Source organism: Vipera ursinii (assembly GCF_947247035.1).
Source record: "Vipera ursinii genome assembly, chromosome: 1".
In the NCBI taxonomy this organism is placed as follows: domain Eukaryota; kingdom Metazoa; phylum Chordata; class Lepidosauria; order Squamata; family Viperidae; genus Vipera; species Vipera ursinii.
In genome coordinates this window covers 236,160,457-236,175,910 of record NC_139512.1, presented here as the reverse complement: position 1 = coordinate 236,175,910, position 15,454 = coordinate 236,160,457, and the positions used below count along the sequence as shown (strand labels likewise).

At 34.6% G+C, this 15,454-nt stretch overlaps 1 protein-coding gene across 1 annotated transcript in view; it reads right to left on the bottom strand.

The window, feature by feature from the left end:
- The window catches only part of KCNQ5 (potassium voltage-gated channel subfamily Q member 5), a gene marked incomplete at its 5' end in the record, with an annotated part of 363,603 nt that overhangs the window by 27,913 nt on the left and 320,236 nt on the right, over positions 1 to 15,454 (bottom strand). The window contains one exon of the mRNA XM_083377082.1: positions 8,249 to 8,275. Within this exon, the coding sequence (XP_083233208.1) occupies positions 8,249 to 8,275 (27 nt within the window). The remainder of the gene's footprint in view (positions 1 to 8,248; positions 8,276 to 15,454) is intronic.

Here is a 15,454-nt window from a genome sequence, read left to right as displayed (position 1 = left end):
AGAAAAGCCACTGGCTGTGCTTAAGGAATCATATGGAATGAGAGTATTGATGGGAACTAGTTTCAGATCCTTTTTGCTGTACATTTACATCTATTGAGTATCAAAATTGATAAGAAAAATCAGTTATATACTTCTGAATAACAAAGTCACTATGAAGCTAATGCATACTCTTGTGAGTGCTATATTTTGAACTGCATTCACTGCATAGGTCAGCAAAAACTAGCAACCTGGAATTCTAGGATTAATAATCAGGTTGGCTCTTTGGAATTATAAAACCCACCATGTTGCACTTTATGGATTAATTACTACGTAATACAGCTTTTAGACATAATATTTAAAATATTGTATGGTTTGGTTTTTTGGACTAAAACTGTTTTATTTAAAAGTAAGATGGGGGTTAACAGGAATAGTATGCATCTTTATTTGCTGCCATATTTATTAAAATTAATTCAAGATAAATTAATTACCCATCCAAAATTTTATATATGTTTGAGAAACAGCAATATTCTTTGCTCTTTCCTGTTTGTTTTTTTTAATTATACTTGAGAACCTCCCAGTGGCTAGGAGTGGAGAGACTACACTGAGATCAACTTGTGAACTGAGTATTAGTTTTGATCATGACATTTAGATCTTGACAGAATCCTGTATGAAAGAGCATCAGCTGAGGCTGATCCTACATCCAGATCTGCGAGCCAACTTCAAGAGTAGACTGCTTTTTCTTCCTAAGCATTAGATAACTTGTACAACTTGGTGTGAAAACGGCTCTTCCCTTTGTTTCCTTATCTGAACTTTTCTCAGAATATAGGAAGTCAAAACCAGTTCCTCCATTTTGTTATACTATTATTGTACTCCTATAGTATATTTTCTAATGTCCACGTTCTACTGTAATGCCTAGGATGACTTTAAGAGATGGCAAGTGTCCATTCTTTGCAATATCATTTGTTTCCAGTCACTGTTTATATTAAGGCTGCATAGTAATGGACTAAATTCTTGCTCTTCTAATAATTGTCTTTGGCACTTATTTAATTTCCCAAACTATTTTTTTCCCTGGAACTGGTCTCTTACGTTAGCACAGAATTGGTGTACAATAGCGAAAATTGAGAATCCATAATGTAGTTAATTTCCCTTATTTTTGTACGGGCTCAGTATGATGAACGAATCCCTAATTTCTTATGCAGATATTCCAAAAATAGCCTGTTGCAGATAGGGCAGTCTGTTGTAGCATGAAATCTGGGGGGGGGGGGGAGAGAAAGCAGGTAGGCAAAGTAGTGTACATTGCTCATTTCTTTATTACCTTGGATGTTCCAGCATTTTAACATTCCCAATTCTCTGGTCTTTGCTTTGCTACTTAGTTCTGCTGACTCTTAAGCATGCCTCTTGTCAGTCTGGGCAGACCTTCCAGCTATTAAGTGAGCTTAGGAGGATGGATTCCTCTCCAGGCAAGGACTCTATGGTTCTTGTTATTTTGGTTTCCTGAAGCTTTGCCTAGAATTATAATTCATTGCATCTTGAATGCCTACCTGGATGAATCATGGATTCTTGTCTACTTGAAATCATTTTTATTAGAACTACATTTGTTGAAGACCATTTTTCCCTTACATTTCCCCAGTTTTAAGTGTTTAGACATTATCGGCAAAAATGTATGTCTTCATCCTGACTGGGTTTTAGGGCCTTCTGGAGCTGAGACTTTACCATGTTTGGTACTGAAGCAGGTGGCACTGCCCTAGGCAGATTGGACTTGCAAACTGGGGGGTCTTTCTGGACTCACAACTCCTGCTTGTACGCCAGTTGCGCTTATTCTTGGATTGTGAGACTCTGCTCACAGGTGTTCATACCCTGGTCAGGAAATACCTTGTATGGATTATTTGAATGCACTCTAGACAGAGCTGCCTTGAACAATATCTGGAAGCTTCAACTGGTGCAAAACACAGTTACATATGTCCCGAAGAGGGTAGATGTTACATCTTTCCTTTGTGAGCTGTATTGGTTGCTCAAATTCTAGGTGCTGTTTTTGAGCTTTAAAGCATGAAATGGCATGGGTCCAAGTTATCTGAGGGATTGCCTCTTCCGAATTACATCTACTCATCCAATCAGGTCTGGCAGGAGAGGGATGTTTGTGGACTCCGTCTGTGAAAGAGTCCCATCTGATGGCACCTAGGAGGTGAACCTTTTCAACCATAGCACCCGCCCTCTGGAACATCATCCCTCTTGAGGTGAGATTAGTTCCACACTTAATGACTTCCGGAAAACCCTTAAAACATGGTGGGGGGGTTGGTACTGGCCTGGGGAACTCTTGGTGTTAGGGAATCCATGTATTGGTTGTATTATGCGTGATATTCCCCCACTTGTGCTTTTGCTTTGATTTATTATTACTGTTTGTTTTTAATTGTTTTTGAGTAGGTTTTAATAGTAGGTTTTATTGTATGCCACCCAGAGTCACTTTGTGTGAGATAGATATAAATTTGACATATGAATAAATAAACGGCTTCTCTTTGTTGGTGACATGAATAAGCATGTAGATTCACCAGCCGTCAGGCAATTTATATCTATTCTCCAATCTCCTTTCCACACAGTTTGAGAATCACACGTGGCTAAATTAAAGAACCCTTTAAAAAAATTCTCCATCTGGGAATACCATTCAACCATTTTAGATTTAATTGCAACAAGGGACATATTATTTTTTATTTGCGCCAAGATTATAAGAAACAAAGACAAAGGAACCTTGATAGTTATTAATAGTTGCACTTTTTAGATCACAGAAATAAAAGTTACAGGTTTGTTTTGGATGATCAGCTCTTTACAGGTAACAGTACTTGGTCTTTGGCATTCTTTATACAGAAAAGCATACCTAAATTAGGAACATGACCATAAATTGCTTGCCAAATAACAAATTACAATTCATTTGAATTTGTTGGTTGAACGTAGGCTCAGATTTAAGATTACTGTAAACTTCTGAAAAACTAAATTTAGCAGATTTTCTCTAAATTAGATTTAATTTATTAGAATGTAACAACTCAAAAATTATTTTCCTGTTCTAAAACTATTTTTCTCGGTATGCCTTTTAAAAATCTTGCTATAGGCCAAGTTTTCCCAATCTTGTATTCTCCACTTTGTTAAAACCAAAACTCTAAGAATTCAGAGTGAGTGCTGAGATTGAGCGGAAAAATTCTTGGAGTACAGCCTCAAAGAATGTTGAAAAGCATTCAGCTGGAAAATGCAATTTTAATCATTACTTTTGGAATTCACATTTTTCTGAGTATTCTGTGTGCACCCTTAGTACACTAGAGGTCACTGTGATACTATTGCAAGGCTAGTGAAGAAGGGGGTCCTGAGTAAATATTTGGAAGCACTGCCCGCTGGTAGTTTCAACTGTTTGTATAATTTGTTAAGATTTTAAAGAAATGGAGCAAGCTATATTTTAATTCTTTATTTTTAAAGAATGTCAAGAGTAGTTTGATTTGCATGTTAACATATCAGGGTAAAAATATTGTAACTGTTTGTTGGCAGGGACCAAGAGTGTTTTTCTTTAATGAATTCATAAACTTCATGTACTATTTTTGGTAAAAGAGACCCACTGATTGCAGTTGGGCTAAATCACTCTTTTAAAAACCCATCTGTACATTGGCCTCCCACAGCCCAGACAAGGTAGGACAAAGCTGTGTAATGTTACCTTAATTATTTCAGAGTGGTATTTTATGAAAACATTTTTAAAAAACCACAACACTGAAACTCAATGTTGCTTTCTTTACTCAGAAAAAAATATAGGTCCTTTTCCCCATATCACAATTATTCTTAAACCAAGGCGCACACAGTCAATGCAGTTATCTAATTGCATGGATTATATATAGTTTTTCTATCATAGAAATTTATAAAAGGCAAAAGTTTTTTTAAAAATATTTTGGTACAAAATTGCAGGCAGCAAGCAACAAGTAAATCTATAAGCAGCTGTGGCAGCAGAGGATAGGGGAAACCCAGCCCAAATTATGAAATAATTCTTCAAGGAGCAAAAAAGCACCAAGAAGGGAAATAAAGTCTTCATGCACCTGATGTTAGTTGGCATTCCCATTATCATGTGAGTAGACAGGATGCTGGATACCTATGTTTCCGAGAGGTGTACATCCTGAAGAGCTTCTGTTTATTACTATAAAGCTTACTAGGAGTGAGGGGAAATAGAGGATCATATTACTAAGCATACTAGGTGATGAAAAGAGTTAGGTTTTCCATGTGAGTCAAACCAGTCTTGCTTTTATTTTCACTCAACCAACAAAACATTCATAAAATTATTAAATTTACAGTTTATATTAAACAAGTTATAATAAATATTTAAAAAAATACCTTCAAAAGCCAATAAATATTTATACTCCCTGAATGTATAACTACTGCAAGATGGGACTTTTATAAATACTTGTTTAGCATAGAAGCCAGCTTTCCTAACAGAGCAACATTCATTTCTCTATTGACCTGTGAACTTATAACCTATTTATGCTTTCAACATATATCCTACAAAGGAAATGAATTTTATTCAGACTATATAGACATTTTAATGTGGTTAAATTAACCCATTAGTATTTTACTATATGTATAATAATACATCCCCAAAATAGATGGGATATTTACGAATAAGCACTATTTTGTTAGAAAAGGAAATGTTTTTTATAGTAATAGTCATAAACATGAAACATGCAGTAAAACGGGAGAAAACCCTAAAATCTTACATAAAAATTTAAGATTTTAGATAAGCCTGTAATATTAATATTGGTAGGTTATTGAAAGATTACATTTATCTTTTGAAAACACAGTTATTCATGTGCTAGTTACTTTGTTAATGTGGCTTATCATAAGGCTGTTTAGTTATTATCCTTTTAAAATTTATAATTTATATATTGATACCAACAGAATACATTTGAAATGCTAACAGACAATGCCACTATAATACACTAGCGAGCGAACAGTTTTAGTCTTGGAAGATGACTGTTAAAATTCCTGTTATGTTATTTATATTCACTATAAGGCTGCTGGTGGCAGGGAATAGTTAATTCATATCATCCTCCTTAAGGCTGTTGTGCATTAAATGAGAAAATAACTATATGTCTGCTTATGAGATTAACTACATGAAACATGAACACAACAAAGAGGGAATATCCATTCAACAGATTGCTAAACCTGAATTGTGATCAGGTTGTGATCAATGTTGACCTACACCTAAAATAAAAAAGGTGATTTATTTGATTGAAACTGGCTTATTTAATATGTGAGTATGTTTGTGTGCCACAGATATGAAGAAAATTCAGTTTATAAAGTTGTTGCCAACTGGAAAAAAAGGAAATAAAGAGTTTAAATATCTGAAAGTGTATAAATGCTAATATGAACGATTAATGAAAATCTTGTTAGTAAATTCAGTTTTGAAAGGTACTGTATTTGTTAAGAATTGGCAATAATTTTCTTACACATAGGCTATTAAATTTCCTGGGAATCAATGCACATTTTTTTTATTTACAATGTTGGAACAATTAACCAATCATATACAACAAGTACTGTATTTGATCTAATGTATTTAATACTGCTATGAGACATTCTAGCCAACTTTAGATTTATATGCCCAATCTTGCAAGTAGACTTTGACTTACAATGACAGTTGGGACCGGAATATCTGCCTTTAAGCGATGCAGTCACAAAGCATGACCACGTTGCTCAGCAATGGCAATCCCACTCATCCTTACCTGAATCCCACAGTCATTAGGTAAGACAACTTCCTACCAGCAAATTAATGGAGCAGCTGGCAGGAAGTTGCAAGTAAGGACTGCAGGCAGATAAATGACTGCTGCTGGGTGGGGGAGGGAGCAAAGGAATACACAGGGTCCTAAGAAGGGTCAAAAAGGCATATTATGACATAGGAAGGGTACACAAAAGATGTCAAGTGGGTTGGGGTGTGTGAGGGAGGTGCAGTAAATGTTGGGGAGTGTGCTTGGGGGTGTGTGAGTGGTAAAGAGGGCATGAGCACAGAGGAGCAGCAGGAGGGTTTGTGAGTTTGAATATGTGACTTTCACTGCTGGCTTTCCCACTGACTGTCTGGGGAAACCAGCAGAGCAATCGCATGACTGTGGGATGCATGTCAACTGGTTGTAAATGTGAATAAATTGCCAAAAACCTAGATCACACTCATGTGATTGTAGGGGTGCTTGGATGGCTGGAATTATAAGAATTGGTTGTAACCACTATTCGTTCAGCATTGTTGTAACTTCATACAGTTGCTGAACAAATGGTTGTAGGTCAAGGACTTCCTATATTTTAGGGAATAAATAATAATTTATGTGAGGAGGTACAAAAAGAGAAAAAGATTAATAAATACCTAGAATGCCTATTTAGCTATAGATTTTAGGAGAGAAATCTCAGGAGGCCAAGAAGGATAGGTACTGTGTAGAAAAGGTCAATCGATCTAGCTAAGTGCTTCTACCACTCTACATATATATTTGAAGTCCAGTGGGACAGTGACTTATGTGTCACATACTTTTAAAAGAATAAGGCCAATTCATAGAAATAACTTATTTCTGGCCATTAATTGCATTTTAAAAATGTATTTATCAGAAGGCAACATAACTAAGAGGATGGTTATCAAATTTATAGTCTGTTTATATAGTGATCTTCCAGGGATATTTATCCAATCATGCTGGAAATAATAAGCTGGTCTAAATGAGATTTTTATTATCTGTTGCTGCTGCCACCAAACCCCAAGATATTTTGACTTATAGTTCCCATAGTAGTGCATCAGCAGCAAATCAAAGCTTGAGAGATACTTGATTGGAGAAAGATGGACTAAATGCAAGTGAATGCAACTAAGTACCCTCTAAGTGTTTTGTAACTCTTATTTGTTCCAGCCGGCATGATTAATGTTATGGTTTGATGGAAAATATAATTAATCATGCGGTGAGCATCAGATTGCATCAGGTAGTCAGTTATATAGGAAGACTGAATCAAATCAGAATTCTTCTTATAGTTTAGCTGCTGTATGATAAACGGATCTATCAGATCTTGGTTATTTGGTTGAACTTGATGACTGCATTATCTTATGCAATTGAGGAGAACAGCAACATTTATTTTTGCCGAGAGCAGCCTTTCCCACATGACTGCAAGATGGCTAGTTTCAAATGTCTGACTAGTAGGGCAGGCAAATTATTCAATTTCTTTAAATAATGACAAAAGTGTATATCTAGAAGAGTCTGTTAAATGATTCAAAGGTACATCAAAATAAGGATAAAAAGCTATGTAGCTACCATATGTATCTTGCCCCCCCACCCCCCATGTATACATGTTCATCTTTCAGTTTTAGATAGTCTAATTCAGACCTAGTATTTATTTACTTCTAGGAACTTAAGGAGGTTACTTCCTCTTCCAAATGTTTATCCTCACCACAGCTTATCTGGTGAGTTAAACAAAGTTAGTGACTTTTTCAAAATAATCCTGCATGCTTTCTAAATGAACTGGGATTTAAATGTGGGTATCCTCATCCTGATTCAACTTTATAATCCCTATAGTATATTAATTTTAATAATTCTTCCAATAGACGTTCCCTCACTGTTTCCAGGATGGCTTCGCGGGCCACATGAAACCACTTTGCGGGCCGGATCCGGCCCCCGGGCCTTGTGTTCGACATGTCTGCTATAGTATATTAATTTTTTTGTAATTCTTCCAATAGACTGACTATACCAGTAGAACCTATGATAGAGATGACTAACATTAAACCCACTGTTTGCAAAGGCAGATTGCTATGGGCAGATTCTTTCTCTGAATGTAGCCCATAGTATTTTTAATGAATCAAAATATTACTTGAGCATATCCCACACTGACTCTATTTTCAAAGTTCTTTACAAAAAATAGAGCAGAAATGTTTGTTCAAGCAGAAATGTTTGTTCAATCCAGACAAAGCATTCCTCTCTATCTCAACAGATATGGAAAACTACTTAAACCTTAATTATCTAACAGGTTATGACTACATTCTACAGAAAACTGTTATTTTCATGCTTCTTAACAGAAGACCTTTCTGGCTATTACTTTGAGCCTCATTTTGTCTGCTTCAGAATAACGATCTACCTAGGAAAAGTCCCCCCCCCCTTTCTCCTAATTGGATTCAAGCACATCCTTTAATTATTTTGCAGTATAATACGGTAATATAATTCCATTCCCAAAGTGGTATAAAATTTCCAAAATAACATTTAAGTTGTTAAACTATATGCATAAAAACACTACAAACCTGCTTGATGCTTCCCCTTGTTCTTTCCTTCATGAGTCAGATAATAGAAGAGAGAGGGTTTTGGGGAGGAAAAAAATTAGTTATGCTCGCAGTACCCATCATGATGTGGTTACAAATATTATTAAATAATTATTAAGTTGCAATTGGATTTGTTAATTAAATGAATGCTTAATAAACTGTAAACAAATATTTTAAAAAAGCAAGCACAAACATCCAAGCATGGATTTGTATTTATAGTGACATTTAAAAAATAAAATGTATGTTCATGCATGCTCAACATGCTTATTACATATGTTTAGAGAGAGAGTTGACAAAGCATTTATTAGGCAAAATGCAGTGCTCATATACAAATAACAGAGAACTGTAGCTATCGGCAGTAATGGAATATGATTAACTTAATCACTGAGGCTAGGGATATCTTACAAAAGGACTGATTGCATTTCTTTTTGGCCATAACTGTCTTGTAATATGTAGACCTGTGGCTTAATTGTTTATTTGTAAGAGCTGAAAACTGATATAGCCATATTGTACCTTTACAGCTTAGTATGAGTAGTTGACACTTAACAAAATTGCTATGCTATGCAAAATTATTCCCAAAGCTAACCCAACTGCTCTTTTTGTTACAGAAAGTACTAACTATACAAAATAATGGGCTAGGTTTTTAGGATAAAAGACCTCTATTATTGGTACAGCTCAGTGGTGGGATTCAAATATGTGAACAACCAGTTCTCTGTATGGATGCTGGGCTTGGGCAACAAAAAATTAGCTACCAGTTCTGCCGAAGTAGTGAGAACTGGCTGAATCCCACCACTGGTACAGCTGCATATGTACTTCTTTCAAACATTTTTGTTACCATTATTGTGAGAAACATGCCTTACTATTATATTTAAAGTAACCTTTCTGCCTAGCAAAGAACAATACACTGGTCGACAAAGATTTTGCTTCCTGAACACTTTTGGGTGTGATCTTATAGATTTTTAGCTACTAATCACAGAAATAAGCTGTAATTTAACCTTTCATGTACTGTTTTATGTAAATCTTTTTATACAATGGCCATGCTGCACACATGAAAGAAACCTACAAAAACATGGAACTGTGTTGAAGCACATCCAGTATACCAACAAGTACAACTGGAACATCTCTGGAGATCTAAGAGTAGTGGCTCTGCTGCTTGGAATGAAGCTCAGATATACTAAGTACTGTTGTGAATGGAACTGTCATTAAAGAGAGTCACATTACATTACAAAGAAATGGCCACTCTGAAAGAATTTTGTTCCAGGACAGAAAAATGTGACACATGAACCATTTGTTAACCAGACAAAAGATACTTTTCCTCTGCTTTACACAAAATCTGGACTGATGAAAAATGTTATGAAATCAATGAACAAGGAAAGTGAAGGTTTTCATTATTTAGGATAGATGTTTCCAACAACAATTGATGCCAAGAATAAGGAAGGCAGTTTTGTTGGTCCACAGATCAGATACATCTTCAATGACAAGCACTGTGAAGATCTAGTAGGGCCAGAAAAAATTGCCTAGAAAGCATTCGAGGATGTCGCTGAGAATTTTCTTGGCAACTACAGAGCACAAAACTACATTCAGTTGCTTGTCAAATTTTGTACAGTATACAAGACCATGGGGTGCAACATGTCACCGAAGATTCATTTTTTGCATTCACGCTTGGATTTCTTTCCTGAAAATCTGTTGAATTCTTGCAGCATGCTGGAAACATTATGTGATTAAATACATCGTAGTCATTAAAAGTTAATTTCAGGATTCCTACATGATATGGTCATTCTGAAATTATACTTGGGCTCTATTTGGGCTCTATCATAATCACCCAAAGTTTTTTAGGAAGCAAAATTTTTGGGGAAAAAAAGGAAACTGATATTTATTTATTGATCACACTCTACCACAAGATGTAGTGGGAAATTCACCTTGACTTGTTACCTAACTAAAAACAGTATCTGAAGAAATAGTAAAGATCTGGAGTCCAATTCATCATGGCAATGCAAAGTCACACATTTCTCTTTTACTGAGAATTTCCCAAGAATCATATCAGTATGATTAACTAATAGCTGAAATTGGAAAACGCTCATTATGAGTTTCATCACTAGCACCTTCCTGCATGTTTCTCACAGAAAGAGGAAACATGTGGCTCTAAAGGACAATACAGATAGCAAGGTGATATTTAAGCTTCTTTTTAAAAAAGAAAATATTGTACTGCAAGGTGGGAGTAGCAGCAGAGTTTTATGTTGAACTAATCAACTGCTTGTACATCTAAGCTTTTTTTTGTTGGTCTCAATGTTATGAACCAAAGGTGTTAGTTTAGATTAATATGGTACTTTGACCTCATTTATTTATTATTTATTTATTTTAATTCCATTTATATCCCGCCCTTCTCCGAAGACTCAGGGCGGCTTACAATCTTAGCAGTAGCCTTCATTCTATGTATATGCCTGCTTATTAGGGCTTTCACACACACCCCAAGCGGCATTATTACAAAGTCAGCTTAATTGCCCCCAACAATCTGGGTCCTCATTTTACCTACCTCGGAAGGATGGAAGGCTGAGTCAACCTTGAGCCTGGTGGGATGTGAACCTGCACTAATTGCAGGCAGCTGGTGTTACTTAAGGAGGCATTAGCCCACTGCTCTACCAAGGAGCATTGATCTGCACAGTGGAAAATTCAAGTTGCAAAATGAGAAAACCTGTTTCTTGATCCATTTATAAGCAGGATTAGTATGAGCAAGCAATGGAAATCAGTATAAATAGTATACATCCAGGGACTCCGCCCAGTATGGTGCTCTAGACTAGCAGTACATATCTTTGTTCTAACTAGACAAATATTCAGCACATTTCTTCTCCTTGGAAAGTTTGCCAAATAAGAGGATTATCATCATGTCCCCACCAGCTGCTGTCTTCAAAGACACCTCTGTTTTAATTTCTCTCTTTGCAATGTTTTTTTTTTCTTTTTTACTTTTTGCATGTTAATTGCTGGCTGTGTGCTAGAAGTTAGATACTTTTCCTCCTCATGGACTCTAACCGATTTAATAACACCAGAGGAGTATCTTGGAATAATTAATCATTCCATATAGAAAAGACAAACAGCAACAGGTTTTTTTTAGATTACTAAGAAAATGAGTTACTGATCTAACTATATTGAACTTCTATCCAATAGATTGTATATATTATCAACTTGAAAAGACTTTATATCTTTACTCCATTTCTTCTCTACTCTGCATACAATTTTCAGCTTTCTACATTAAAAGCTTGGAAATTTCTCTCCCCCCCTACTCTGTGAGTTTGTATATCAACATTATTTCTTCTGCCAACTGCTTAGTTTTGCTTTTGGAACTCCTTATCTGACCTTGAAAAAAGAAGGGTGTATTCTTGCTGGCTTTTCTGCTGATTATAAGAGAGAGGATATTTGCAAAAATGCCTCCTAAGAAGGAATTAAAACAGAAGAGCCCACCACCAAACTTTCATAAGAAGTATTTGAGAAAAGGTTTTCTATGTTACATGACACAATAAAAGAGATAAATGAAAAATCTGATAAAAATTGAATTATTAGTTATCAAAGTTAAAACAAACTAAAGAAGATGTTAAAAATATACAGATTAGAATGGATGAGACAGACACAAGGTTAGACCTTAACCAAAATTTACTGTTATTGGATTTGAAACAGAACAAAGTTTTTCTGCGCCTTAGAGTAATTCCTGAACAAATTCACAACTTAAGTGATGTAACTGAAATGTAAATGATTAAATGGTTTGAAGATGAGAAAGTAGACTTCTCTAAAGAAATAGACAAGATTTACAGAATTAATTCAGCATATGTGGCCAGAAGATAATTGCCAAGAGATGTTATGATCCAATTTATAAGAAAATCTATTACAGAGCAAGTAATTCAGAAACATTACCGCCAAAGATTGAACTTTTCTGGAAAAGAGGTGCAAATATTTAGAGAAATTCCAATTACAATATTAAGGAAACGCAAAGAATATTTTTTCCTGACAGATCTCCTGAAACAAAATAATATTCCCTTTCACTGGGATAAAGTGGAAAGGGTTATTTTACCTTTGGAAATCAATAGTATAGACTAAATTCAGTCCTTAAAGCACAAGATATTTTTGGAAAAACATGGATTGGAACTACACTATTTTTCAAAAGATAAAGATCAGAAAGGATAAAAAAAAGCCTCAGCTGGAATCCCTGGAATTTCCTCTTCATAACAGATGGATTGAAAATTTTTGTCATGGAATGTTAATGGGGCAAATTCCTCACAAAAAAGAAAAAAGTTCTTTCATTATTTGAAAACCATGATATAGTATGTTTGTAAGAAATTCATATTAAAGAGACTGATAAAAAGCATTTAACAAATAACATTTTGGGTCTGGAATTTATTTCTGCTAACTCCAAGAAAATAAGTTAATGGGATAGTTTTGTATATAAATCCCCAATTACATCCACATTTATTGTTTGCTGATGATCAAGGCAGGTATGTAATTGTGCAAATTGAATTACAGGGAATAAAATTTTTGTAGTGGAATTAAACATCCTACATCAAGAAAAAGCCAAGTTTTTTAAAAACATCTGTCTGAACACTTATTCTCCTATTCTTTTCAGTATTGATGTATAATTGGAGACTATAATGGGGAAGTAATTGCACAACTGAGCAGATCAGCTGATAAAGGAATTAAAGAAACACAAGTGAAACTGCCCCAAACTTTTTTCGAGCTAATACTTTAGGTTTGATTGATGTTTGGAGGTGTAAACATGGACGAACAAGATTTACTTTCTTTTCAGAGAGACACAAATCCTTTTCTAGAATTGATTTGATTTGGATTATAAAAAAATCTGGTTCACAAAGCATCTAAAGCTATTATTCTTCCAAAAACTTTTCTGACCATAATCTAGTGTCTATACATCTTAAATTTAGTCTTCAGTCTTTTAAATAGAGATTAAATGAGTCTGTTTTGGAGAGACCACAGATTGTTAAAGAACGTAAAGGTACTTCAGGTACTTCAAGACTATTTTAATAAGAATTTAAATAAAGGAACCAAGCTGACAACAGTTTAGGGTGCTTGTAAGGCTGTGATATGAGGATATTTTATACAATACAATATAGTAATTAAGAGGAAGAAGGACAAAAAAATCCAAAATGTGCTACAAGAAATTAAACTGAAGGAGAGGGAACTCCACAATTCACCAGAAGATCCTAACATACTTAATCAACTAAAATTATTGCAACAACAAATTTCTTTTTTGACTCTATCAGATATTGAAAATAAACTTGAATATACAAAACAACACTTTTTTTGAACATGTAAATAAACCAGGGAGATGTTTGGCATTCAAACCAAGAAAACAGACAGAAAAGAAGATGATAACCAAGCTTCAAGAGGGGAGTAAGACTTATATCGATAACAAAAACATTCAAAGACTTTTTTTGGAATTATTATACCAATTTATATAAAGAACAAGAAATCTCTTTAGATACTCTGGAGGAATATATAACAACTAAAAATCTTCCTAAACTATCGGAAAACTACAAGAAAATTTTGAATAGACCAATAACAACTTTTCAAATAATAGAAGCAATTAAAAGAACTAAAACAGGCAAAGCTCCAGGACCAGATGACCTACCAAGTAGATTCTATAAAATTTTTGAAGATCAACTACTTATTCCGATGAAGGACTTAATTAATTCTATTTTATAGGGGAACCCTATACCAGACTCTTGGAAGGATGCCTGCATTTCTTGAATACCCAAAGATGGACTGGATTTAACGTCTGTGAAGAACTACAGGCCAATTTCTCTTCTTAATAATACAAACTCTTAATACAAACTTAATACAAACTCTTTACATCTATTTTAGCTGATAGACTTTTTAGGTTTTACTGGAATATATACCTGAAGACTGGTGTGATTTCTTACCTAAAAGACAACTAAAAGATAATGTAAGAGTAATTTTGAATAGAATTAAATATGTACAACAATGTAGCAACAATCAGGTATTAGTCTTTCTGGATGCAGAAAAAGCTTTTGACAACTTGAATTGGGCCTTTATGTTTAAATCAGTGGAAAAGATGGACTTTGGATTGAACTTTATACAGGGTCTGAAGCCCACCTATACACTCCATCCAGAAAGCTGGAACCATGGTGAATGGAGACTTTACAAAACCATGTGAAATCCAGACAGGAACAAGACAGGGGTGTCCCTTATTCCTTTTATTATTTATTCTAGTGTTGGAACTGTTAAATATATATCATTAGATAGGATAACAGAGCAAAAGGACTACAAATTAAAGTGCATAATTACAAATTACATGCATTTGCCAACAATTTGGTAATGATTGTGCAAGACCCGCTAGAGAACATTGAACATGTTATAAGGAAGTTTAAAATGTTTGGGAAAACGGCAAGTTTAAGAATAAATAAAAGATGACAATACTGACTAAGAACATAAAGGAGGAAAATCAGAAGAAATTGGAATTTAAAACTGGTTTTAAAGTTGTGAAAAAGGTACAGTACTTGGGGTGACTCTCACTGAGGAAAATTCTAAACTTTACAAAAATAATTACAGTAAAATATGGAAGGAGATAAAATTGGATTTAAATAGATGGCAAAAATTAGATTTGTCATTAATGGGAAGAATTTCAGTAATTAAAATGAATGTACTATATAGAATGTTATTTTTATTTCTGACTACACTGATATTTATTAGAGATTCTACTTTCAAACAGTAGCAGAGAGATATATCTAAATTTATTTGGCAAAATAAAAAACCAAGAATTAAATACAATCTACTACAAGATTCTAAAGATAGAGGAGGTCTGGGTTTGCTGACGTTAGATTATATTATGATGCTTATTGTCTGGTATGGCTAAAAGATTGGACAACTTTAAAAAATTCAAGGCTGTTAGACCTCGAAGACTTTGATTTGAGATTTGGGGGGCATGCCTATGTGTGGCATGTCAAAGTAAAAGTTAACCCTGGTTTTAATTTTCATGCAATTAGGAATCAATTTCATGTGTATGGTGGTAGTATAAAAGGAAATTAGCTGATAAAGTGCCACTTTGGCTATCACCGCATGAAGTGTTACGTAGAACAGAGATGATTTCAGAATGTAAATGGATGACATATCGAGACTTATATTTGAAGAAGAGGGATTTAAGATAAAGACAAGAGAACAACTAGTAAG